Raw genomic sequence first — 26,573 nt, forward strand, 5'->3', positions numbered from 1 at the left:
ACAGTAAGGATGCGACGCTGCGGACTCTCCAAGGAAACAACGTTCTGCTCAACTGCTATCGCTCATATTATAACCGAAACCAAAGACCGTTCTGGCAAGAAACAGACAGACAACAACCCTTTATGCAAGCACTCAACGAGCCCTTGTTGGCTCTTTTTTCTGGCAGAATCACGCTAGAATTGAAAAACGTTTCCAAAGCCTTAAATGGATCCTCGTATCGATTCCTAACCGTCCTTATTTTTATAGTGGCTGGCTAACGATTCTCGTCGGGGGTGCGTGCTTTCACTTCGAGATGAAACTAGCATCACCAACATATTTTTCGTTTTGATACATAAGCTCAGCTTCACTTGCGAGAATAAGAGTGCTGCTGCTTGCAGGAAAATTGGTCAAACGTTGGAAAAACCGCGCGAATTTCGTAGTGGCTTTCCTCTGCCCAACGTAACCGTGGAAAAACTCGGCGTCTAGTCAGCGGCGAGACTTCCGCTCGTAGATTTAGACAAATTGACGTTCAACGCCGTGAGGTTAGAAGATAGAGGCGTCTGTAGCCCTAATGTTGATGATATGACGAGAATTATTTTTGCGTTTGTGACGTACGTTGGGTGCTGTTGGCTGCAACGTGGTTGCTATTCTAAAAAGGCCTGGTCTTTATGAACAAGCCGGAAGTGGTCGGGATGACTTGGGACATTTTTCTAGGTTAGTGAAGGACGCATTGTGGAACGGAAGTCTTTGAGTCATTATAATTCTGGAAATCCCGAATTGAAGCTCAATCGTCTCTACGAAGCGAGGGGAGAGTCTGGAGGAGGGCGAAAAGACGGAATTTCTCGAGTCCGAGTACATTCAAGTCGCCTGATAGAGAATCTTTTGCTTCAATTTGAATGCATCGTGGGTTATAGTGGGGCAGAAGAAAAGGGTTTTTGTAGGGTAGAAGGATCGTTATGGAAGCATGGAGCGCACCTGAGTGAATGATAACGTAGGGAAAATGACTTTGGAACTCTACCTTACAACTCTTGGTCTTGGAGATCTTCGGCGTTTTCTCCAGAGTGATCGACGGTCTCGATCTCCTGAAGGCGTTGTGGGTTAGGAGACAGCGAAGAAATGACAAATAGACATCAGCGCACCTGAATCGCTAGTGGACGAACGGCCAAAGCGATCCGCGTTCTCCGCAGACATCGACAAATCGCCAACCTCTTCTGACGACATACGGGGTTTGTTCTAATTTATTGTACCTTCGACGCTTAAAAAAAGAAGAGCTAGTCGAGAATGATAAAAGCGTGCATACTGACAAATAATCAACAATCAATAGCTAAACAGAAATTGATACACAACGACAATTTCCTGCTACCGAAAAGAGACAGAGAAAACGAAATTGAATTAAAGCGTTTATTTGTTCGAATACACAGCCAGCTCGAACAGATTAAATCGATACGCTTCGTTTGAAAAGTATCTGCACACTTTGAAGTGAAGACCTTGACTCGGATTCAATTTTTTTTGGTACAGTTCATGTGTTAATGAATTTGTGCTAACATACATAATTTCTGACGTATAATTTGGATGAATTTCAAGGCGAACGTTCCAGGTAGTTGTAGATGATTGTGGTGCATCGATAGCGTTACTATAGGTGTCGCTACATGTGCTAACTGCATCAATGCCGAAGGAAGCATAAATAGAGTTTGGAGTCTCTTGCCAGACACCCAAGCAGTAATTGCCGTCGCAGATATGAAGAATCGGAGCACTGTAGCTGCCCGGATGCGCAAAGAAAAAGCCAATCTGAATGGAGTAAGCTTGATCGTCATTTAGAACTCCAGCTTCAAACAATTTGACCTTTGACACAGTGTAGTATCAAAATGCCAGTCTATATACTGTATATCGCATGTGTAAATTAGCTACTTACTTTAAACAATACACTGTAGGTTGCTGCAGAACCAGTAGAGAATTCGATATTTTGTGCGGACACCGAAGATGGCGTCTCCATAAAAGTCGCGTGAGTTTGTAGCCAAAGAGGAGACATGTAGCGATAGAGTAATAGCGCCGAACTCGAAACGCTCTGTCATGTGTCAATCATAGGAAAACAAACTAAGAGTGAATCTTATATGAATATGTTTACCTGGCTCGGAGTTGATGCGGACACGGCGGATGCTGGAGGAGGAGGGTCCGTCTGAACGTGCGTGGACCTTCATTTAGTCGTATAAAACAACGGTAATAACTTACCGATTCTCCGTCGCTAGATGCGTTATTTTGAAGTTGAATGTAGTCGTCAATTGAAAGACATACAGTGGGCTCCGATGACCGAACAGCGGAATTGCCTCCTGTACACTCAGCTGACGCAGATTCAAGCCAGGAACTTAAAACAATGACCACTAGCAAAAAGGACGACGTCATTTTCTGAGTACTGTCCGTAGAAGCCACTGCAGGACCAGGATGTTACAAAAGAGGCAAAGTCGGACATTTATATAGGGCTCGTGGTTGCTACGATCACCTCCCGAATGTCCCTTGCACCTGTCAGTTACATTATGAAGGGCGCGTTTGTTTTACGTCTTCATCTCCTCCTATCTACGAAATTATTTATCTCACTTTTGACCTAAAGAAGGCGGCAAAGCCCCAGCGAGTATTAAAAACATGCATACGCATGAAAATCGTGGTCTCCTGTACCGTTCTCCGAAATTACTTCCACGCCCAGTAATGAAAAAGGTAAACGACTCCGCACACCTCAATCGCCTTTTCTCAAGACTTGATTCGATTAGTTCGTTAGGTACATAAGAGTCACTATGACTATGCATGGCTTTGGAGACATACCATAATTAAGTGAAGAGGCAGCGATGCACTTGTATGGCGACTGGCGCTCAAAAATAGAAAACAAATGAATGAATGAATGAATGAATGAATGAATGAATGAATCACTGAATGAATAAATGCCGTTGTGTCTGCCAATAATGCTTTATACATGCACAGAATGAGCCTGGTGCATGTGTCTAATAAGATCCGCCGTGCTCTACAACCAATAGGAGCCTCCCTTGGTTGCACAGTACCTTCCACGCTTCGTTCGTCAATCTCTCTTTACATTCGTTCATTCTGATCGATGACGTGTTTGGATTTGTGACGCTTCGTGTGCTCCTAGGGGAAAAAGGTTTACTATACAAGAAGGAAGTGGGCGGAATTTCTTTTCTCGTTTGGATGAGACGATCCTGTCAAGCCGGAATTGAAGCGAAACCGCCTCTAAGAAGCGAGAGGAAGTCTGCTAGAGAGTCCAGAGAGCGAGATAATTTAATTTCTTGAGTCTGAGTTGGTCCGAATCTTGTCATAATCAGGACGGGATTTTCGCCGAGACTCCTACTCAATTTCTGTACGAATTTTTGGCACCCAGATGTCCCTTACAGAAAAATAAGGACGGAACTTCTTCTAGGTTAGCAAAAAAGCACTTTGGGCCGAAGCCTTTGGGACGAGTCCTCCTGGAAGTCCTGAATCGGCTCTACGGGTCTTCTGCCAGCTGGTCGTACGTCTGCGAGGGAAGCCGAACGTTCAAAGAGATCGCTTCGTTTATGAGAGCTGGAATGACTATCGTCGATTCAGCGTGGATAGAAGCGTTTCGACGTTTTGTTTAGCAATGTGGCGTATATTTTTTCGGTGACGGCTGTCACTCGCAATGTGGCGGGGAGAACGTCGAAAATTCTGACTGTATCCGTTAAGAAAAACGGCGCGGAAGAAATGACTGGTGTCACAGTAGGCCGGCCCATTAAAGGCATTCGTCCTTCTTGGTTTTGGGACTCGTTGCTCTCCATATACTTGCTCTGCTATATTAGAAGGTAGGTCCTAGAAGTTAAATTCTCGAGCTTTTTGTCTCGGTACCTGAGTACCGAGACATAGTTTTTGGGTATGAAAAGTTTTACTAATCGGTCTGCCGGAAAAGTGGTCGGTGGTACGCTGTCGTGACCGCGTCCGTCAGGTGTCCGATGGATTGTAGTTGTGCACCTGGGTATTTGTTAGGGTCCTTGTCTTTTAGTTTCGGAGAAATTTGGGTCCTTTCGTGAAACAGGATGTGACGTCACAGAGTTTGGAATGCTCGTTTGCATCTAATTACCAGGCTTCTTGATGTGGAGGGTGGATACGTTTCCGCCTTCCCAGAGAAGTTTGGAATGCTCGTTTGCATCTAATTACCGGGCTCCTGGTCATGTTTTCGGTACACCCGTTGTAACAATGCGCTTACCTTTCGGTTTTTTCAAGGACGTGCCGATGTGCGTTTGCGGCGTTCGGTTTGTTGTTCCGGAGCTTGGGCAAAGTGATGAAAACTGACATAAGAAATATGTAAGGGATATGTGCCCGTGTCTGTGGGGCTTGCTTAGGTACTGATCGCCCTTCATTATTTAATTCTATGCGCGAGGGGCCTGGGAGATGGCGTTGTGTCCGTCGCTGCAGCAGTTGAAGCCACGCTAAGGAGCTCAGCATTGTGACTCGCTGAAATGAGCGATGTGAATGCGGTGTTTTGTCTAGACGTGGTAGGGAGGCGTGAAGGTATCAATTTTCCATTTCTTGTGGGAGCGGGGTAAGTCGCCTAAATGCTCACCATGGTAACAGTCAAAATAAGCGAAACGCCTCTCTACCGTAGTCAAAATACCACGCGCCTCATTTGCCGCTCATTCAGAGTCAGCTAGTCACGCTTGCTGTACTGCTCATCATAGCCTCTGCTGCTGCAGAAATGAACGCTCCGACATCGCCGCCCATGATAGAATTTTTGAGCAACCTGAAGTACCTAACCAAGCCTTCGACAGACAAAAATATCTCTGCCATATTCATTCTTTCAGTTCCAACCACTTCCCCCATGCCCAAGGAAGAACCAAATGCCGCAAACGATAAGGGCATAGATCGGCACAGAAAAGAACTGAAAGGTATACTTCCAAATTTCTGTGACATTCAGTAGGCAGTAAATTTACTGGGCAGTAATTCACTGGGCTGTAATTTACTGGGCAGTAAATTTACTAGGCAGCAATTTACTAAGCAGTAAATTTACTGGGCAGTAATTTACTAGGCAGTAAATTTATTGGGCAGTAATTTATTAGGCAGTAAATTTACTGAGCAGAAATTTACTAGACAGTAAATTTACTGAGCAGTAATTTACTAGGCAGTAAATTTACTGCGCAGTAATTTACTAGGCAGTAAATTTACTCTGCAGTAATTTACTAGGCACTAAATTTACTGGGCAGTAATTTACTAGGCAGTAAATTTACTGGGCAGTAATTCACTGGGCTGTAATTTACTGGGCAGTAAATTTACTAGGCAGCAATTTACTAAGCAGTAAATTTACTTGGCAGTAATTTACTAGACAGTAAATTTACTGAGCAGTAATTTACTAGGCAGTAAATTTACTGCGCAGTAATTTACTAGGCAGTAAATTTACTCTGCAGTAATTTACTAGGCACTAAATTTACTGGGCAGTAATTTACTAGGCAGTAAATTTACTGGGCAGTAACTTACTAGGCAGTAAATTTACTGGGCAGTAATTTACTAGGCACTAAATTTACTGGGCAGTAACTTACTAGGCAGTAAATTTACTGGGCAGTAATTTACTGGGTAATAAATTTACTCAGCAGTAAATTTACTAGGCAGTCATTTACTAGGCAGTAAATTTACTGGGCAGTAATTTACTAGGCAGTAAATTTACTGAGCAGTAATTTACTAGGCAGTAAATTTACTGGGCAGTAAATTACTAGGCAGTAAATTTACTGGGCAGTAATTTACTAAGCAGTAAATTTACTGAGCAGAAATTTACTCGTCAGTAATTTACTGGACAGTAAATTTACTCAGCAGTACATTTACTAAGCAGTAAATTTACTGGGCAGTAATTTACTAGGCAGTAAATTTACTGAGCAGTAATTTACTAGGCACTAAATTTACTGGACAGTAATTTACTAGTCAGTAAATTTACTGGGCAGTAATTTACTAGGCAGTAAATTTACTGAACAGAAATTTACTAGGCAGTAAATTTACTGGGCAGTAATTTACTAGGCAGTAAATTTACTGAGCAGAAATTTACTAGGCAGTAAATTTACTGGGCAGTATTTTACTAGGCAGTAAATTTACTCAGCAGTAAATTTACTAGGCAGTAATTTACTAGGCAGTAAATTTACTGGAAAGTAAATTTACTCTGCAGTAATTTACTAGGCACTAAATTTACTAGGCAGTAAATTTACTAGGCAGTAATTTACTAGGCAGTAAATTTACTGGGCAGTAATTTACTGGGCAGTAAATTTACTCAGCAGTAAATTTACTAGGCAGTAATTTACTAGGCAGTAAATTTACTAGGAAGTAAATTTACTCTGCAGTAATTTACTAGGCACTAAATTTACTAGGCAGTAAATTTACTAGGCAGTAATTTACTAGGCAGTAAATTTACTGGGCAGTAATTTACTAGGCAGTAAATTTACTGGGCAGTAATTTACTGGGCAGTAAATTTACTCAGCAGTAAATTTACTAGGCAGTAATTTACTAGGCAGTAAATTTACTGGGCAGTAAATTACTAGGCAGTAAATTTACTGAGCAGAAATTTACTAGGCAGTAAATTTACTGGGCAGTAATTTATTGGGCAGTTAATTTACTCAGCAGTAAATTTACTAGGCAGTAATTTACTAGGCAGTAAAATTACTGGGCAGTAAATTACTAGGCAGTAAATTTACTAAGCAGAAATTTACTAAGCAGTAAATTTACTGGGCAGTAATTTACTAGGCAGTAAATTTACTCTGCAGAAATTTACTGGTCAGTAATTTACTGGACAGTAAATTTACTCAGCAGTAAATTTACTAAGCAGTAAATTTACTGGGCAGTAATTTACTAGGCAGTAAATTTACTGAGCAGTAATTTACTAGGCACTAAATTTACTGGACAGTAATTTACTAGTCAGTAAATTTACTGGGCAGTAATTTGCTAGGCAGTAAATTTACTGAACAGAAATTTACTAGGCAGTAAATTTACTGGGCAGTATTTTACTAGGCAGTAAATTTACTGGGCAGTAATTTACTAGGCAGTAAATTTACTCAGCAGTAAATTTACTAGGCAGTAATTTACTAGGCAGTAAATTTACTGGGAAGTAAATTTACTCTGCAGTAATTTACTACGCAGTAAATTTACTAAGCAGAAATTTACTAGGCAGTAAATTTACTGGGCAGTAATTTACTAGGCAGTAAATTTACTCTGCAGTAATTTACTAGGCACTAAATTTACTAAGCAGTAATTTACTAGGCAGTAAATTTACTGGGCAGTAATTTACTGGGTAGTAAATTTACTCAGCAGTAAATTTACTAGGCAGTCATTTACTAGGCACTAAATTTACTGGGCAGTAATTTACTAGGCAGTAAATTTACTGGGCAGTAATTTACTGGGCAGTAATTTACTGGGCAGTAAATTACTAGGCAGTAAATTTACTGAGCAGAAATTTACTGGTCAGTAATTTACTGGACAGTAAATTTACTCAGCAGTAAATTTCCTTTCAGTAAATTTACTGGGCAGTAATTTACTAGGCACTAAATTTACTGGACAGTAATTTACTAGTCAGTAAATTTACTGGGCAGTAATTTACTAGGCAGTAAATTTACTGGGCAGTAATTTACTAGGCAGTAAATTTACTGAGCAATAATTTACTAGGCAGTTAATTTACTGAGCAGTAATTTATTAGGCAGTAAATTTACTTTTCTACTAGTAATTTACTTGGCAGTAAATTTACTGGGCAGTAATTAACTACGCAGTAAATTTACTTAGGTTTTTTTACTAGGCAGTAAATTTACTGGGCAGTAATTTCCTAGTTTGTAAATTTACTGCGCAGTAATTTACTAGGTATTAAATTTACTGTGCAGTACTTTACTAGGCAGTAAATTTACTGGGCTGTAATTTACTGGGCAGTAATTTACTAGGTAGTAAATTTACTAAGTCGTAAATTTGCTGGGCAGTAATTTACTGGGTAGTAAATTTACTGGGCAGTGATTTACTAGGTAGTAAATTTACTGGGCAGTAAATTACTAGGTAGACAAACCGAGACATTTTTCCAAACAAAAACTTGTTGCTGTTTGGTTTGTGTAGGCTCAAGAAGCGGAGTCGAGAGAAGGGTTCTTCGGTGAAAATGCAATTGAGTCGATTTTACGAAGAAGCGAAAAGGCCGAGAAGACCTCAAGCGATCGAGCGCTGAATACGCACAGATACGAACGATTCTCTTATTCGCGGCTTGTAGATTAGATTCGTTGTCATTTTCTCTCTTTCTTAAAAACTTCCATAGCTCGTTAATTCGAACACGTGACGTTCCAGTTAGTTTTCTCTTTCAAGTCGCAAGACATGTTTTGGGCATTAGGGCTCGTCGTCTGGGGCTTGAGTGTTAAAAATAAAACCAAGTTTTTGTCTGCCTGTTTGCGCTCTCAGCGTCACGTAGCAGCAAAGTCTCGACAGTCAGGACGCGACGCTGTGGACTCTCTAAGGAAACGACGTTCTGCTCAACTGCGATCGCTCATATAACCGAAACCTCAGACCGTGATGGCAAGAAACATCGCCTAGCGGACAGACAACAACTCTTTATGCAAGCACTCAACGAGCCCTCGATCGTGGGCTTTTTTCTGGCAGAATCACGCTAGAATTGAAAAAAGTTTTCCAAGTCTTACAGGGATCCTCGTATCGGTGCTACACTCCTAGCAGTTCGTCTTTTGAAAGTGGCTGGCTAACGATTCTCGTCGGGTTCTGACTATACCACCACCAAACGTATTTTCGTATCTAAAGATAAACTCAGCTTCACTTGCGAGAAGAAGAGTGCTGCCACTAAAATCGGTCAAACATAGGAAAAACCGTGCGAATTTCTCAGTGGCCTGCCTCTGCCCAACGTCGCCCTGTAAAAACTCGGCGCCCAGTCAGCGATTCAATAGCCCAGAAAACAATCTCACAATAGAAAGAGATCCCAATGGTCAAACGAAAGTTATCTAATCGGTCTAGATCCCAGCATGACCTACAACGTACATGTATTTAATTATATAGTCAACTCCGTGGACGGCGCCTTCGCCACGTTGGACGAAAACGATTGTGTGGCGACTCTTCGACAACAGGAAGCCAAATCTCCGACGCTGACAATCAGCTGGTCGTATCACGTCTGCGAGGGAAGCCGGGCGTTGAAGGAGATCTCTTCCTATGTTGTGTACGAATGACTATCGTCGATTTGACGTGGAGAAGAGCGTCATCGAGTACAGATTTATCGATACGACGTACACGTATAACTTCTTTAGTGACGGCAGTCGTTCGGGATGTATGGGGCGCTAAGAACGTCGAAGATTCTGTATCAGTCGAGAAAAATCGCGACAAAGTGACTGCGACTGTCGTAGTGAGCCTATATATAGCGGATTTCGTCGTTCTTGGTTTTCTGGACTTGCTCTGCTGTACTACAGTAAAAGGTAGGCCCTAAAAGCTTAATTCTTGATTTTTTCGCTGTTTGGTTTATGTAGGGCTCAAGGCGGGCCGGGCGTCGAGACAATGGTTGTTCGGCGGTGAAATGCAATCGAGTCCTTGACGAAGCGTTGCACCATCAGCGGATTTCCAGCGCCGAATATCACAGTGCAAAAAATAAGTGGGCCGGCATCGTCTCTTCCCTTGGCAAATCGGTCTGGCTTGACGTTCCGTGCCGTAGCACTGGAAGACAGAGGGGTTTACACAATAACTAGTAAGAATATCCTAGAAGAGAAACGAGTCAACGTTTCAGTACAACTTGGAGTCGATATCTGTGGTAAGAAGCAGCAAGTTGCACGAGTTTTTGTATATAGTATCTGTTCTACTGTCAGTAGCACCCACGGCGGCTAGAATCTTTATTCCAGATGCCACTGTTTGTTTCAACTTGGCTATTATCAACTACACAGTGAAGGGAAATCCGGCCCCAAGAGTCACGTGGAGTCAACTCTTTGGAGAGCGCGCTTTCGCTGTCAATCGTTCATCCATTGAATCGGACGGAATCACTTCAACTGTAATGTCAACGCTAGAAATTCGAACAGAACAGAATGACAGCCGCCGTCAAAGTTTAACTTGCGTGGAGGCAGAAAATGGAGCTATCTCAATCACTAGCACTAAAATGTGCTTTATGATTAATGCCAAATGTAAGAACTCCGTTGTAAAAGAGTTGAGGATTTCGTTTGATAGTTGATTATATTTAATTAAGGTATTCCTGATGCTCCGAATGTGAAAAAAGAAAAGGTGACAAATACGTCAGTCACTTTGAATATCACCGAGCCAAAACATGATGACAAAAGCAACATTACTCACTACAGCATTAGCATTTCTAATGCGAACGAGCAGAAGATCTTAAACGTGTCGAGGACCGTTGTGGTAACTGAAGCGTTGGTGCCAGGTCTATTACCGAACACTGGCTACACCGTTGTTGTTGCTGCGGTGAACGGCATTGGTGTGGGAAACTTTTCCCGCGCCTTGAATGTGCAAACTGCAGGTTCATTTTCTCTAGTGATATCGGCAGATATATATAGGCTTATGCTTTAGATCGTCCCAAGAGAGTCAAAACGATAGATTTACGGGTACTTTGCAATGAAGTTTCAGTTACTTTCGAGGAAATAGACAACAACAGCGGACCGGCCATAGCATATTACGTTTTTTACAGGCAACAAGGCACCAACGTATTTGAAAGGAAGAAGAGTGCAACAAAGTCTGCGAGTATTATTGGACAGGATGAAAAAACAACATATTTGCTACAGCTCCAAGTTGAAAATGAGTACGGCAGAAGCGATCTGTCCAGAGAATTCTCCGTAACGACTGACTCGTGTGGTATCAGTGAATATGCAAATATATAAAACTGGTAAGGTATTCATTGTTGCAATTATGTAGGGCTTGCTACAGGTGCAGTCAGGCAGTGTCAGTGGAAGTGAAGCAATAATAATTTTAGTTATTGTTGTTGCGGTTGTTGTGATTAAACGAAAACCCAAGCCCAATGGTAAGTGCTCACAAGAGCATTTGATTCTTATTTGCTCGTAACATGAATTAATTATTTAATTAAGATGATCCGTCGTCTCGCAAAGAAGAGAAAATGGCAGATTTGAGGAAAGGCGCTGGCGCGCACGACTTTCAAATGCACTCAAATCGTCTTTATGGAGAAGCAAAAATATCGAGAAAGCGACCTGATCAAATGCCACCTGATCAAATGCCACCTGATCCTCGTCCTGATCCCGCTTATGAAGACGTTGTTTAGCACTGTAATGTCTGTACTCAAATAGCAACGTCTCTATTAGGGTGGTCTTCGCCTTTTACCTTGCTAGAGTACGTAGTTGGTCTTTGGATAGTTCGAATAGATCTTCTCTTGTCAATGTAGCGTAAACACGTGACGTGCCAGTCGTGCCTCGTTTAGTTTTCTCTTTCAAATCGCAAGACATGTTTTGGGCGCTTGGGCGTTAAAGGTAAAACCAACTTTTCGTCTGCTTGTTTGCGCTATCAGCGTCACGTAGCAGCAAAGCGGCAAGAATTGGCTCTCGACGGTCAGGAAGCGACCCTGTGGACTCTCCAAAGAAACGACGTTCTGCTCAACTGCTATGGCTCATATAACCGAAACCGAGGACCGTTCTGGAGAGAAAGATTACCCAACGGACAGACAACAAACCTTTATTCAAGCACTCAACAAGCCCTCGTGGGCTTTTTGTCTGGCAGAATCACGCTAGAATTGAAAAACGTTTCTCAATCCTTAAACGGATCCTCGTATCAGTGCTACATTCCTAGCAGTTGGCCTTTTACAAGTGGCTGGCTAACGATTCTCGTCGGGGGTGCGTGCTTTCACTTGGGGATGGGACTAGCATCACCAACATATTTTTCGTTTCAATATAGATAAGCTCAGCTTCACTTGCGAGAATAAAAGTGCTGCTGCTTGCACAAAAATTGGTCAAACATTGAAAAAACCGTGCGAATTTCGTAGTGGCCTGCCTCTGCCCAACGTCACCGTGGAAAAACTCGGCGCCCAATCAGCGGCGAGAGTCCCGCTCGTAGATTTAGACAAACTAACTTTCAACGCGGTGAGGTTAGAAGATAGAGGCGTCTATCGCGTCAGAGCTAAAAACGTTTTGGAGGAGACAATCGTCGACGTGGCGATTCGACCCGAAATCGATATCTGCAGTGAGCGAACGCGAAACCTTTTGAATCACGCCTCTATATTTCCATTTCTACGCAGTGGCTCCGGTGCCGGGTCGCCTTTCGATTCACGACCCCGTCGACTGTCATCGAACGACGTTTATTAACTATACGGTGACGGGAATACCGACGCCGGAAATTCGGTGGCGTCCTCGCTTGAAGGGGCGTACGGTCGTCGAACGTACGATCCTCACGAAAGCGTCGAATCGAATCACGTCGATTGCGACGTCGACGATGGAGCTGCACGACGTGAAGAGGAGCGACGGCGACGTGCAATTTTGCATCGACGCCGACAACGGAGTCTCGCCGCTTTCGTCAACGTGCTTCAGGATCAATATCACGTGTAAGAGAATGGGTTGGGTGTCGGTGGTGCGTTCCGGTTTGGGGTTTAATTGATTGTTCTGGTTTTTTCAACGAGATCATATTACGTGTAAGGAAATCGTTGAATGCCTTACGTTTTCGGTGGTGAACGTGTTAAAATATCTGTTTGGTGTTTTTCGAAACGAAGGCTAACGAATCTCAATATCTAGTGACTAGAAATCTCTTGTCTCTGGAGGTTTCGTTTCTTATAAAGAGAAACGTTTGACTAATTGCTCTGGGTCTTTGATACCATGGTCAATTCAAACCAGTGTCACATGAAATGAAAATCTGGTCTAACGCAATTTTTCTGTTGATCTGTTTCAGGTGATTTCGATGCGCCTCGAATTTTCCTTAATGACCAGACGTCCAATTCGCTTACATTCCTCATTCCAGACGAGCGCGACGACAAAAATCGATTGCGTGCGACCGAGTACATCGTATCCTACTGGCGAAAAACGAACGCTAACGAGTCGCAAACAATCGCCTACGACAAACGCTCCGACAGACCGACATACGTCCAAATAACCGCCCTAGAGCCGGACACACTCTATACGATCGAATTGACGGCACGAAACGGACGCTATCTAAGCGAATCGTTTGTCGGCGACTTCTCCACGCTAAGAACGGACGACTGCGTGCCTCGTCTCCGTCTCACCGAGTTGCCCCAGTCGCGAGACGTCCTACGAGCGAACTGGGACTACGTCTGCGAAGGAAGTGAGCCGCTGAAACGAGTCACCTCGTACGCTATCGACTACGAGTGCAACGCGTGCGTCGTCGTCGAATATCGCGTTCGACTTCGACGTGATCAGAACCAATACGACTTCCGTAATCTGCGTTTGAACGTGGACTATAATTTCACGCTGACGGTCGTCACTCGAACGGGAGTGGGGAAGAAATCCGACACGGTAACGAGGAGAATAAGACCGACCCAATTCATTTCAGACTATTCTAATACTACCCCGGGACTTTATTAGAACCTGGAGCTCCTTTTTTCTAATGAAGAGTGGGGCACGTATTAGAGCTGGTACCGTATAGGCCTGACGTGTCTAGCAATCGAACGATTTAGGCGACATTAATCCACCTCGCGTCGAACTCGACGATAGGACCGAATCTTCATTGTCCCTTCGAATCTCCGACAATTCCCGCTTGCCAACCACCGAGTACTTTATCACCTACTGGCCATCCAATAGCCCAGCGAAAAATCTCACAATAGAACGAAATCCCAGTGGTCAAACGCGCGTCGATCTCATAGATCTAGATCCGAGCACGATCTATAACGTACGAGTGGCGAGAAATTACACGTATTATAGTCAGCCCGTCGACGGCGTCTTTGCCACGTTGGAGGAACGCGATTGCGTGCCGACTCTTCGACGACAGGACGCCGAATCGTCGACGCTGACAATCAGCTGGTCGTACGTCTGCGAGGGAAGTCGAACACTGAAGGAGATCGCTTCGTATTTGATCGTTTATGAGAGCCCGAATGACTATCGTCGATTCGGCGTGGATAAAAGCGTCATAGAGTACAGTTTCGACGATTTGTTTAGCAATGTGACGTATAATTTTTCGGTGACGGCTGTCGCTCGCGACGGGGCGGTGAGAACGTCGAATATTCTGACTGTATACGTCGAGAAAAATCGCGGGAACGAAGTGACTGGTGCTGTAGGAAGCCTAGTAGCGGTATTCGTCCTTTTTGGTTTTCTTGTCGTCGCTTTGGGACTCGTTGCTCTCTACTTGCTCTGCTACATTAAAAGGTAGGCCCCTAGAAATGAAATTCTCGAATTTTTCCCTGTTTGGTTCGTGTATATATAGGCTCAAGAAGCGGAGTCGAGAGAACGGTTCTTCGGTGGAAATGCACTCGAGTCGAATTTACGAAGAAGCGAAAAAGAATGTGTGCCATCTTGGCCAAGAAGACAACAAGCGTTCGAGCGCTGAATACGCACAGATATCATAACGTTGAACGATTCTCTTTGCCGCGGCTTGTAGATTAGATTCGTTGTCATTTTTCTTTCTCTTTCTTAAAAAGTCCTATAGCTCGTTCGAACACGTGACGAACGTTCCAGCTAGTTTTCTCTTTCACAAATCGCAAGACATGTTTTGGGCATTAGGGCTTGTCGTCTGGGGCTTGGGCATTAAAAAGGTAAAACTAAGTTTTCGCTTGCCTGTTTGCGCTCTCAGCGTCACGTATGGCAGCAGCAAAGCGGTAAGAATTGGCTCTCGACAGTAAGGATGCGACGCTGCGGACTCTCCAAGGAAACAACGTTCTGCTCAACTGCTATCGCTCATATTATAACCGAAACCAAAGACCGTTCTGGCAAGAAACAGACAACAACCCTTTATGCAAGCACTCAACGAGCCCTTGTTGGCTTTTTTTCTGGCAGAATCACGCTAGAATTGAAAAACGTTTCCAAAGCCTTAAATGGATCCTCGTATCGATTCCTAGCCGTCCTTATTTTTATAGTGGCTGGCTAACGATTCTCGTCGGGGGTGCGTGCTTTCACTTCGAGATGAAACTAGCATCATTTTTCGTTTTGATATCGATAAGCTCAGCTTCACTTGCGAGAATAAGAGTGCTGCTGCTTGCACGAAAATTGGTCAAACGTTGGAAAAACCGCGCGAATTTCGTAGCGGCTTTCCTCTGCCCAACGTAACTGTGGAAAAACTCGGCGTCCAGTCAGCGGCGAGAGTTCCGCTCGTAGATTTAGACAAATTGACGTTCAACGCCGTGAGGTTAGAAGATAGAGGCGTCTCTAGCCCCTAATGTTGATGATATGACGTTTGTGACGTACGTTGGGTGTGCTGTTGGCTGCAACGTGGTTTGCTATTCTAAAAAGGCCTGGTCTTTATGAACAAGCCGCAAGTGGTCGGGATGACTTGGGACATTTTCTAGGTTAGTGAAGACGCATTGTGGAACGAAGTCTTTGAGTCATTATAATTCTGGAAATCCCCGATTTGAAGCTCAATCGTCTCTACGAAGCGAGAGGAAATCTTCTGGAGAGTCTGGAGGAGGGCGAAAAGACTCGAGTCCGAGTGCATTCAAGTGGCTTGATAGAGATTTTTTGCTTCAGTTTGAATGCATTGGTGATGGGACAGAATGAAAGGGTTTTTGTAGGTAGAAGGATTGTTTTGGAAGAATAGAGCGCACCCGAGTGAATGGTAATGTAGGGAAGGTGACTTTGGAACTCTACCTTACAACTCTTGGCCTTGGAGGAGATCTTCGGCGTTCTTTTCCCCGAGTGACGGTCTCTTGAAGGCGTTGAGGGTTAGGAGACAGCAAAGGAATGACATATATACATCAGCGCACCGATAGTGAACGAACGGCCAAAGCGATCCGCGTTCTCCGCAGACATCCCTTCTGACCACATACGGGGTTTGTTCTAAATAAAGCCGTCGAGTTTGTAATGAAGCGTTTAATTGTTCGAATACACAGACAGCTCGAACAGATGAAATTGATACGTTTCGACTGTTTGCTCTCTGCACACTCTAAAGTGAAGACCTTGACTCAGCTTCAATTTTTGACTGTACTCGTGTGTCGATGAAACTGTGCTAACGTACGTAATTCCTGTCGTAGAATTGGGATTAATTTCAAGGCGAAAGTTCCAGTTAGTTGTAGATGATTGTGGTGCAGTGATGAGGTCACCAACGGTGCCGCTACAAGCGCTAACTGAATCAATGTCCCAGGTAGCATAGGCCCACTGTGGATTTTGGACAATAAAACCAGCGCAGTAATTGCCGTCGCAGAATTGAAGATACGGATCACTGCTGCCCGGATTCGAAAAAAAGAAGCCAATCTGAATGGCGTAGGCTTTATCGTCATCTAGAACTCCAGCTTCAATCAATTTGACCTTTGACAAAGTATAGTATCAAAATGCCAGTCTCTCCCGTTTTAAATAAGCTACTTACTCTAAACAATACACCCAACTCCGTTGATCCAGCACCGAATTCGATTGTTTGTGCAGACACCGAAGATGGTGTCTCCGTAAAATTCGCGTGAGTTTGTAGCCAACGAGGAGATATGTAGCGATAGAGTAGTAACGCCGAACTCGAAACACTCTGTCGTGTTTCGATCATAGGAAAACAAAGCCAGAGTGAACCTTGTATGGATGTTTACCTGGCTCGGGGTTGACGCGGACAGGGCGGATGTTGGAGGAGGAGCGTCCGTCTGAACGTGCATGGGCTTATAATTTCTTTAGTCGTATCAAACGACGGAAATAACTCACCGATTCCCCGTCGCTGGATGCGTCTTTTTGAAGTTGAATGTAGTCGTCAACTGAAAGGCACACAGTGGGTTCCGATGACGGCACAGATAAAACGGAATTGCCTCCTGTACGCTCAGCTGATGCAGATCCTGGACAGGAAATTGAAACAATGACCTCTAGCAACAAGGACGGCGTCATTTTTTGAGTTCTGTCCGTAGAAGCCACTGCAGGACCAGGATGTTACAAAAGTGGCAAAGTCGGACATTTATATAGGGCTTGTGTGGTTGCTACGATCAGCTCCCGGATGCCCCTTGCTCCTAAAGAAGGCGGCAAAGCCACAGCAGGTATTGAGATACTTAAAACATACATACGTATGCAAATCGTAGTCTTCTGTACCGTTCTCCAAAATTACTTCCACGCCCAGTAATGAAAAAGGTAAACGACTCCGCACACCTCAATCGCCTTTTCTCAAGACTTGATTCGATTAGTTCGTTAGGTACGTAAGAGTCACTATGACTGTGCATGGCTTTGGAGACATACCATGATTAGGTGAAGAGGCAGCTATGCACCTGTATGGCGACTCGCGCTCCAAAATAGAAAACGAATGAATAAATGAAGCACTAAATGAATAAATTCCGTTGTGTCTGCTAATAATGTTTTATACATGCATGTATATGCACGGAATGAGCCAGGTGATCTATCACCCATAGGAGCCTCTTTTGGCTGCACAGTACCTTCCACGCTTTGTACATCAATCTCTCTTTACATTCGTTCATTCTCATCGATGACGTGATGGCTATTTCTTTTGGATTTGTGACGCTCCGTGTGCTCCTAGGGGAAATAGGTTTGCTACAAGCCGGAAGTTGGCGGGATTCTTTTCTCATTGTGGAACCGAAGTGTTTGGATGAGACGATCCTGTCAAACCAGAATTGAAGCAAAACCGCCTCTAAAAAGCGAGAGGGCGTCTGCTAGAGAGTCAAGAGAGCGAGAAAATTCAATTTCTTGACTCTGAGTTGGTCCGAATCTTATCATAATCAAGACGGGATTGTCGCCAAGACTCTTACTCAATTTCTGTACGATTTCTTCTGAAGATCATCTGAATTCGCCCGAAATTTGGCAGGAAAGGCAGGCATTAATTAAAAGCTCGTGGTTGCTATGAGATGATATCGGCACCCATATGTCCCTAGTTCCTTAGAGGAAAATGTGGACGCAACTTTTTCTGTAGGTTACTAGTAGCGAAAAAGCATTTTGGGTTGAAGCCTTTGGAAGATTCATCCTGGAAATCCTGAATCGGTTCTACGAAGCGAGAGGGGGTCTTCTGCCAACTCGTCGTACGTCTGCGAGGTAAGCCGAACGTTCAAAGAGATCGCTTCGTTTATGAGAGCTCGAATGACCATCGTCGATTCAGCGTGGATAAAAGCGTCATAGAGTACAGTTTCGACGATGTGTTTAGCAATGTGGCGTATAATTTTTCGGTGACGGCTGTCGCTCGCGATGGGGCGGTGAGACCGTCGAAAATTCTGACTGTATCCGTTGAGAAAACCACGAGGAAGAAATGACTAGTGTCACAGTCGGCCCATTAGCGGTATTCGTCCTTCTTGGTTTTGGGACTAGCGCTGAATACGCACAGATATGAACGATTCTCTTTTTCGCGGCTTGTAAATTAGATTCGTTGTCATTTTCTCTCTTTCTTAAAAACTTCCATAGTTCTTTCGAACACGTGACGTTCCAGTTAGTTTTCTCTTTCAAATCGCAAGACATGTTTTGGGCATTAGGGCTCGTCGTCTGGGGCTTGGGCGTTAAAGGTAAAACTACGTTTTCGTCTGCCTGTTTGCGCTCTCAGCGTCACATAGCAGCAAAGCGGCAAGAATTGGCTCTCGACAGTCAGGACGCGACGCTGTGGACTCTCCAAGGAAACGACGTTCTGCTCAACTGCGATCGCTCATATAACCGAAACCTCAGACCGTTCTGGCAAGAAAGACTGCCTGACGGACAGACAACAACCCTTTATGCAAGCACTCAACGAGCCCTCGTGGGCTTTTTTTCAGGCAGAATCACGCTAGAATTGAAAAACGTTTCCCAAGCCTTAAACGGATCCTCGTATCAGTGCTACATTCCTAGCAGTTGGCCTTTTAGAAGTGGCTGGCTAACGATTCTCGTCGGGGGTGCGTGCCTTCACTTCGGGATGGGACTAGCATCACCAACATATTTTTCGTTTCGATATAGATAAGCTCAGCTTCACTTGCGAGAACAAGAGCGCTGCCGCTTGCACGAAAATCGGTCAAACATTGGAAAAACCGTGCGAATTTCGTAGTGGCTTTCCTCTGCCCAGCGTCACCGTGGAAAAACTCGGCGCCCAGTCAGCGGCGAGAGTCCCGCTCGTAGATTTAGACAAACTAACGTTCAACGCGGTGAGGTTAGAAGATAGAGGCGTCTATCGCGTCAGAGCTAAAAACGTTTTGGAGGAGACAATCGTCGACGTGGCAATTCGACCCGAAATCGATATCTGCAGTGAGCGAACGCGAAACCTTTTGAATCGCGCCACTATATTTCCATTTCTACACAGTGGCTCCGGTGCCGGGTCGCCTTTCGATTCACGACCCCGTCGACTGTCATCGAACGACGTTTATTAACTATACGGTGACGGGAATACCGACGCCGGAAATTCGGTGGCGTCCTCGCTTGAAGGGGCGTACGGTCGTCGAACGTACGATCCTCACAAAAGCGTCGAATCGAATCACGTCGATTGCGACGTCGACGATGGAGCTGCACGACGTGGAGAGGAGCGACGGCGACGTGCGATTTTGCATCGACGCCGACAACGGAGTCTCGCCGCTTTCGTCGACGTGCTTCAGGATCAATATCACGTGTAAGAGAATGGGTTGGGTGTCGTGCGTTCCGGTGGGAATTAATTTTTTCAACGAGATCATATTACGTATAAGAGAATCGTTGAATGCCTTACGTTTTCGGTGAACGTGTTAAAATAACTGTTTGGAATTTTTCGAAACGAAGGCTAACGGATCTCAATTCAAATCAATATCGAGTGGCAAGAAAATCTCTTAATCTGGAGGCTTTCGTTTCTTATAAAGAGAAGCGTTTGATTAATTGCTCTGGGTCTTCGATACAATGGTCAATTCAAACCAGTGTCACATGAAATGAAAATCTGGCCTAACGCAATTTTTCTGTTGATCTGTTTCAGGTGATTTCGATGCGCCTCAAATTTTCCTTAATGACCAGACGTCCAATTCGCTTACATTCCTCATTCCAGACGAGCGCGACGATGAAAATCGATTGCGTGCGACCGAGTACATCGTATCCTACTGGCGAACAACGAACGCTAACGAGTCGCGAACAATCGCCTACGACAAACGCCCCGACGCCCCGACATACGTCCAAATAACCGCCCTGGAACCGGACACACTCTATACGATCGAATTGACGGCACGAAACGGACGCTATCTAAGCGAATCGTTTGTCGGCGACTTCTCCACGCTAAGAACGGACGACTGCGTGCCTCGTCTCCGTCTCACCGAGTTGCCCCAGGCGCGAGACGTCCTACGAGCGAACTGGGACTACGTCTGCGACGGAAGTGAGCCGCTCAAACGAGTCGCCTCGTACGCTATCGACTACGAGTGCAACGAGTGCGACGTCGTCGAATATCGCGTTCGCCTTCGACGTGATCAGAACCAATACGACTTCCGTAATCTGCGTTTGAACGTGGACTATAATTTCACGCTGACGGTCGCCACTCGAACGGGAGTGGGGAAGAAATCCGACACGGTAACGAGGAGAATAAGCGTAGATAAAACCCAGCCAACGTCAGGTAAAATATATATTGTAATATTATTATTATTATCCTGGTCAATAGCACCTGATGTTAATGATATGACTGGAATTATTTTTGCGTTTGTGACGTTGGGTGTGCTGTTGGCTGCATCATGGTTTGCTATTATTAGAAGGTCGGTATTATGCACAAGCCGGAAGTGGTCGGGGATGTCTTGGAGATTTTTTCTAGGTTAGTAAAGAAGCATTGGGGAACGAAGTCTTCGAGTCATTCTGGAAATCCCGAATTGAAGCTGAATCGGCTCTACGAAGCGAGGGGGAGTCTTCTGGAGAGTCAGGAGGGCGAAAAGACGGAATTTCTCGAGTCCGAGTACATTCAAGTCGCTTGACTGAATGCATCGTGACTTGGGTGATCGTGGGACAGAATAAAAGGGTTTTTGTAGGGTAGAGGGATCGTTTTGGAGAATAGGTGCGATAGAGGGAATTCCCGATAGAGCGCACCCGAATGATAACGTACGAAGAGTGACTTACGACTCTTGGTCTTGGAGGAGATCTTCGGCGTTTTCTCCAGAGTGACGGTCTCCTGAGGGTTAGGAGGCAGCGCGAGAATGACAAATACACATCAGGGTACCGGAATACCTAGTGGATGGACGTGAAAGCCATCCGCATACATCGCAAAGCTACCCTTAATCCTTGATCCATCGAAAGACAAGGCCTAGAGTCGATTGCGATTTCCGAGTGGCTTCACAGTGGAGGAATTGTGTCATATCAAATGCTTCGCGACTTAGAAAGTTTGCGTGGGGTAGATGTATCGCTTTTGAAGAAAAGTGCGATAGAGCGCACCGATTGAAAATGGCGTGTGGGTAGCTGAAGAGCTTCGAGATATCTTAATAGCGTGCGCGAACGATCTCCGCCAGGGATACTCCTCGGCTGACACGTTCGTACCACGCCTGACTGCGTAACAAAGGAGTTGAGGCCCAGGAGATATGTGAATTAAAACGAAGGAATGGCGGCGGAGAAACGGTGAGACCGATCTGCGTTCGTCGCAGGGAAACGACGACGTCGAACTTCTGTCGTTCGTTGTGGCTCGCACACGCTTCGCTGAGTGGACGCGAACCGCGTAGCATCAACGAAGGACGAGCGCGCGCAGGCAGTCATGACAGGAGAGCGACTCGCGAAACAGCGGCAACAAAAAACGCGCGCGCTCATGAACGAGTTCCTAACTAATTGATAACCTGGGAAAAAAGCATGACACTACGCAAATATCATGCACTATTGAAAAAGACCTCTTCTTTCTTATCTTTCATGACATATTTTCTTCCTTTATTTGGCCTGCAATATCGCATCAGTGGAAAGAAAATGACATGATGATAGCTTACCTTTCCAAAAGACGTAGGCATCTGAAATTGAAGTCTTACTATTAACATACCCTAAAAAGAAAAAGAAATTAATAAATGAACAATTAGGAAAACCTGCAAAGAAAACGTAAATAAAAATTAGAATCTGCAAATAAAATAAAAACCTGTGGAAAAAATAAAACCCTATAAATAAAACCTGTGAATAAAATAAAAACCTGTGGAAAAAACCCCTATACATAAAACCTGTGAATAAAATAAAAACCTGTAAATAAAACCTACTAAGAGTACCCTGAAAAAGAAAATCAGGCTTGTGAATAAATACCTAGAATACCTTATAAATCCATTGACCTAAAATATTCCTACATTCTAATCAGCCTAGATTACCTGATAAAAATCCATTGAAAAATGGTCTAAAGCATGTGGCGGCTGCTAGCTAAGCACGTGATGAGGAAAGGAGCTACAAGCCTACTACACAAACCACCCTACCCTACTAGCAGCCGCCAACTAAACCCTAATGCAAAGGGAGAGGACCCGTGCAAACTAACGTAGTCGCCATGGTGATGATGCAAACCGAGCACGGAACGGGGAAGGGAGATATTGCCATTTCACTAATTAATTACGCCAATGCGACTGTCGTCCCGCTACACCCCCTGCAACGTACACAATTGGGCTCCATGTGCTGCAATAACCACCAGCTCTCACTCGTGAACCCCAACCCGCCCTCCATTCGATCAGACCTAGGGTTACACTGTTGGAAATTTTCTATGCTCACGAGCGAGGGCAGTGGCATTGCAGACATTTCGCGCCGTGTACGTCATTTGAAGCCCCGCCCCCTAAGAGCACGCCTACACCGTTGGGGCCCCAATGGGGGTACCTGGTTGTCGCGCTGGCCACGAGGCATTCTTCTTCTCTCTTTCGTCGTCGAACTTTGCGAAGCTAGAGAAAAAGAGGAAGGGAATGAATAGAAACGAATACGAGTGCGCGCGATGAGGGATCGCCTAGATGCGAGTGGATACGCGAGGCGTTACGTCCGTGTCACGTCGCCGCGCGTCGCGAAAAACGTCGTTGGAGAGTAGATATAGCCACGCGCGGATTGCTTCGACGCTCTACGTCGCTTTACGCGTGGAGACGGACGCGACAACGCGACGCGCGAGCGACGATGAACGGGAAACGAACGATTTTTAGTGCGCTTACCAATTGGCGCCTACTGGATGGGCTGCATGCGCGCCTCGCAGCGGGACGAAGTCCATTTCAAGTCGTCGAGACGAGCGTGCGGCGACATGGGGCTTCTTCGGAGTTCTTCCAAGTTCCTTGTGTGTGTGCACCGAAGTTCGCTCAGAGTAACCCGGACACTGACACCTCGGCGAGCAATGAGAAGAGCGCGTGTGCTCACGTGAAAGATTAAATACACTGCGTATTTATGAATCTTTTTCACTAATTACAGGACTGATGCCTTGCTTACGTAATCGACGTCTTGGGCCCGCAAAATCTCTTTCCTATTGCATTTACAACTTTTCCATCGACTGTGCAAAAGAACGTAGGTATTTTACAACCTAAAATCACGGATACTGTACGGGGTTTGTTCTAAATGCATGAAGCCGTCGAGTTAATATCGCATATCGCTTGTGGTAAGTCGAGCCTTATTGTTGCAAAGAGCGACTCGTTTATGCGGACCGTCGGCTAGCAGTTGTGCACCAGCCAATCAAGTCTTCGTCTCAATTCTTGACCTCAGCACATCGGAATGGGGGAGGGGTGTCCCGATGAAAACGATCCGGCATTCTCCGTAAACAAAACACATACAGTACTGTACAACAAGCGACATACGGGTCTGTAACGACAGATAAAAGCCTGACCGCGTGACCTATTCTGATGACGCCGAATAATGAATTATTCATCTTTCGGCGTAATTTTGTTGTCAGGGCAAACAAAAGTGCACGCTGACTTCAGATTTGTTGCTACTTAGAAACGAGTAAATGAAATCTAAAGCCAGTTCAAGTGCTGACTTGCGTGAATGGCAGTGAGGCAGAATAAAATAAATAATAAAATAAATGAAAAATGATGGTTGTGTTGGACAGAAGAATAGGCGCGATAGAGCGCGCCCGAGTGAAAGCTAGGGTACGGAAGGTGACGTTTGTGACTCTATCTTACATCTTTTAGACTTGAAGACATTCGAGATCCCTTTCGCGATCGATCGTCGGCATTTCCTCCAGAGTGAAGGTCTCCTGGAGGCGTTGAGGCTTAGGAGACAGTGCGAGAATGACAAGTAGACATTAGAATGCTGGAATAGCCGGTGAAGGAACGGTGAAAGCGATGCCCGTTCTCCGCAGACGTCGATAAACGTCAATGCACTATTGACATACGGGGTTTGTTCTAAATGCACAGTTCGCTTGTACACCTTCGACGCTTCGTACATCAATCTCTCTCTCCATTTCTTAATTTTAACGCTCCAGTAGACATCAGAGTACTCGAATAGCTAGTCGAGGAACGGTGAAAGCGAGATTTCGTCGCTTGAAACGATCCTACCCGCGCGAGAGGCGTTCGCACTGCTGCTTGCGAACGTTGTAAGCTTTCCGTCGACTGAGAAGCTTATTGTGAGGCGTGCCTGATCTGGAAATCCATATTTACTAAACCTCCGTAAGAGTTGAATAATCAGCATAAAAAGGCAGAAAATGTATAATATCACGGTGGAACTGAGAAACTATACTGCGCCATGCCATCTCATGATCTGTCGTTTTGTCTCAGGACACTTGAATAGAGTTTTCTAACTATATAGTACTAAGGCTAGATAACATTGGATTCAAGTGTTTATTCGTTCAAATACATTCCAAGTTCAAACAGATGAAACGTAGGAGTATTTTCTTCTTTTCTTCTGCAGACTTTGAACTGAAGACCTTGACTCGGCTTCAATATTTGATTGTACTCGTATATTGCAGAAGTTGTGCTAACGTATGTAACTCCAGACGTCGAATTAGGGTGAATTTCCAGGCGAAAGTTCCAGGTATTAGAAGACTGTGGTGCAGAGATGGGGCTACTAATTTCGACGCGTGAGCATAGGCTAGCAAGGTCATTGCCGCCGAAAAATCTGGCATCGGGCGGAACCTGGCCCTCAAAACCAACGCAGTAAGTACCGTCGCAGATTTGAAGAACGCCGGAGTGTTGGACCGGTTCTGTGAAGAAAAAGCCAAGCTGAATCGAGTAGGACTTATCATCATCGAGAGTTCCAGCTTCAAACAAATTGACCTTTGGCAGAGTATCAAAAATGCAAAATCTTTTGCGCGTGAGCTAACTTACTCTAAACTACACACCCCGATTAGTTAGGCCAGTGCCAAAATCGACTGTTTGTGCGGACACCGAAGATGGTGTCTCCGTAAAATTCGCGTGAGTTTGTAGCCAAAGAGGAGACATGTAGCGATAGAGTAGTAGCGCCGAACTCAAAACGCTCTGTCGTGTGTCGATCATAGGAAATGTCGATCATAGGTAATGTTTACCTGGCTCGGAGTTGATGCAGAAACGGCGGATGTTGGAGGAGGAACGTCCGTCTGAACGTGCATGGACCTAAACTTCCTTTAGTCGTACCAAACGACACAATATCTCACCGATTCTCCGTCGCTGGATGCGTCTTTTTGAAGTTGAATGTAGTCGTCAAGTGGAAGGCACACAGGGGGCCCCGATGATGGAACAACTAAAACGGAGTTGCCTCCGATACACTCAGCTGATACCGTCGCAGATCCTAGCCAGGAACTTGAAACAATGACCACGAGCAACAAGGACGACATCATTTTCTCGTACAAGCCAAAAGACCGGGACTTCACAGAAGTGGCGACGCCAGACATTAATATAGGGCTCGTGTGTCCGGCCCCGAGTCTGCGAAGAGAAGATAGACGTACCCTTAGCTCCTTATATGGAGGGAAAGGCGTCGCTTAGTTAATTAAATAATTGTGCCCCGTCACGAGCTTCTGCTCTCGATAAGTCGTTCGTTTTTCGCAATGATAGCGCTCAACTGAGCAGAATATTCTCGATCGCGGTCGGCTATCAGTTCGCACCCGTGACGTCAAGTTTGTTATGCCTCTATCCCTTCTTGTAGTATCCCTGGTTTGAGAGCGTGTTCGATAAACAGACCGTTTAGGAAGTTCAAGAGTCGCAAAGTCACCTTCCGTACCCTAGCTTCCACTCGGATGCTATGACGCTATTTTTTGGAAACATTCGAGATCTCTTAATTTTGCCATCGAAATGACGAAGCGAAAAGGACGCTATATCTAAGCAAATCATTCGTCGGCGACTTATCCACGCTAAGAACACGCGACTGCCTGCCTCGTCTCCGGTAATTTGACGGAGTTGCTCCAGTTGCGAGACGTCTGCGACGGAAGCGAGCCGTTAAGGTTTGCCCCGCGAGTGTACGCGGTGCGTAGGCGTGGCTTTGCTCGACGGAGCGGAAAGCGTGGCTTGCGAGGATAGGAAATTTTGTCAAAAGTGTAGAAAACGTCGCAAGGTCACTACTTAACCTAGAAGGTGCTTGAATTTTCTTATTTTACTTCCGTTTTGGTTTTCATCTGAAAGAACGACACTGCGAAACTAAAATTTTTAGCAATTGTTGTTTTGCAGTTTTATGGTGTCCTTGCAATTCTCTGCTAGTTAAGTGCCAATAATAAGCAATGCTCCTAGTTTGCACTAAACGAATTCCAAAAAATTTTCATTTGGGCACTTTTCTCTTTTGCAAATTGAAGCAACAGACAAGGGAAGCTTTCTAAAG

The 26,573-nt window shown here is 44.9% G+C and overlaps 2 protein-coding genes and 2 long non-coding RNA genes across 7 annotated transcripts; 2 read left to right on the forward strand and 2 right to left on the reverse strand.

Annotated features, from left to right (window-relative positions):
* Window positions 1–1,230: 1,230 nt before the first annotated feature.
* Window positions 1,231–3,548, reverse strand: LOC136185514 (uncharacterized). Its single transcript, XR_010669558.1, has 4 exons — window positions 2,209–3,548; window positions 2,105–2,155; window positions 1,892–2,044; window positions 1,231–1,821 (listed from the first exon to the last, which is right to left on the reverse strand). It is a non-coding gene; the product is annotated as an uncharacterized lncRNA (long non-coding RNA).
* Window positions 3,549–10,075: 6,527 nt separating this feature from the next.
* Window positions 10,076–14,502, forward strand: LOC136199421 (uncharacterized). The gene is made up of 7 exons (XM_065989605.1): window positions 10,076–10,100; window positions 10,163–10,351; window positions 11,406–11,765; window positions 11,827–12,111; window positions 12,167–12,469; window positions 12,811–14,237; window positions 14,296–14,502. The coding sequence occupies exons 1-6, from the start codon at window positions 10,076–10,078 to the stop codon at window positions 13,458–13,460; spliced, it is 1,812 nt and encodes a 603-aa protein (XP_065845677.1). The 3' UTR covers window positions 13,461–14,237; window positions 14,296–14,502.
* Window positions 14,503–18,436: 3,934 nt separating this feature from the next.
* LOC136188083 (neural cell adhesion molecule 1-A-like) lies at window positions 18,437–21,066 on the forward strand. Of its 2 annotated transcripts, XM_065975814.1 has the most exons (7): window positions 18,437–18,487; window positions 18,539–18,847; window positions 18,909–19,193; window positions 19,249–19,551; window positions 19,882–20,505; window positions 20,551–20,641; window positions 20,698–21,066. In XM_065975814.1, exons 1-7 carry the CDS (start codon window positions 18,442–18,444, stop codon window positions 20,852–20,854), a joined length of 1,815 nt encoding a protein of 604 aa, XP_065831886.1. In that variant the 5' UTR covers window positions 18,437–18,441; the 3' UTR covers window positions 20,855–21,066. The 2 variants fall into 2 exon arrangements, with proteins under 2 accessions (XP_065831886.1, XP_065831879.1); XM_065975807.1 differs by having other exon boundaries at window positions 19,882–20,641.
* A 599-nt stretch (window positions 21,067–21,665) lies between these two features.
* LOC136188099 (uncharacterized) lies at window positions 21,666–24,464 on the reverse strand. Of its 3 annotated transcripts, none has more exons than XR_010670115.1 (6): window positions 24,347–24,464; window positions 24,219–24,296; window positions 23,286–24,171; window positions 23,018–23,233; window positions 21,845–22,759; window positions 21,666–21,797 (listed from the first exon to the last, which is right to left on the reverse strand). It is a non-coding gene; the product is annotated as an uncharacterized lncRNA (long non-coding RNA). The 3 variants fall into 3 exon arrangements; XR_010670114.1 differs by having other exon boundaries at window positions 23,286–23,346; window positions 23,972–24,296; XR_010670111.1 differs by having other exon boundaries at window positions 23,286–24,296.
* Window positions 24,465–26,573: the final 2,109 nt, after the last annotated feature.

Source organism: Oscarella lobularis, chromosome 1 (genome assembly GCF_947507565.1).
Source record: "Oscarella lobularis chromosome 1, ooOscLobu1.1, whole genome shotgun sequence".
Classification (NCBI taxonomy): Eukaryota; Metazoa; Porifera; class Homoscleromorpha; order Homosclerophorida; family Oscarellidae; genus Oscarella; species Oscarella lobularis.

Coding starts and splice junctions, on each gene's coding strand:
- LOC136199421 (XM_065989605.1), top strand. CDS start 10,076: ATGTGCTTTATGATTAATGCCAAAT. Junction 12,112..12,166: donor ACCCGAAATCGATATCTGCA/GTGAGCGAACGC, acceptor ATTTCTACGCAG/TGGCTCCGGTGCCGGGTCGC. Junction 12,470..12,810: donor CTTCAGGATCAATATCACGT/GTAAGAGAATGG, acceptor GATCTGTTTCAG/GTGATTTCGATGCGCCTCGA.
- LOC136188083 (XM_065975807.1), top strand. CDS start 18,442: ATGTTTTGGGCATTAGGGCTCGTCGTCTGGGGCTTGGGCGTTAAAG. Junction 18,848..18,908: donor GCTAACGATTCTCGTCGGGG/GTGCGTGCCTTC, acceptor GTTTCGATATAG/ATAAGCTCAGCTTCACTTGC. Junction 19,194..19,248: donor ACCCGAAATCGATATCTGCA/GTGAGCGAACGC, acceptor ATTTCTACACAG/TGGCTCCGGTGCCGGGTCGC.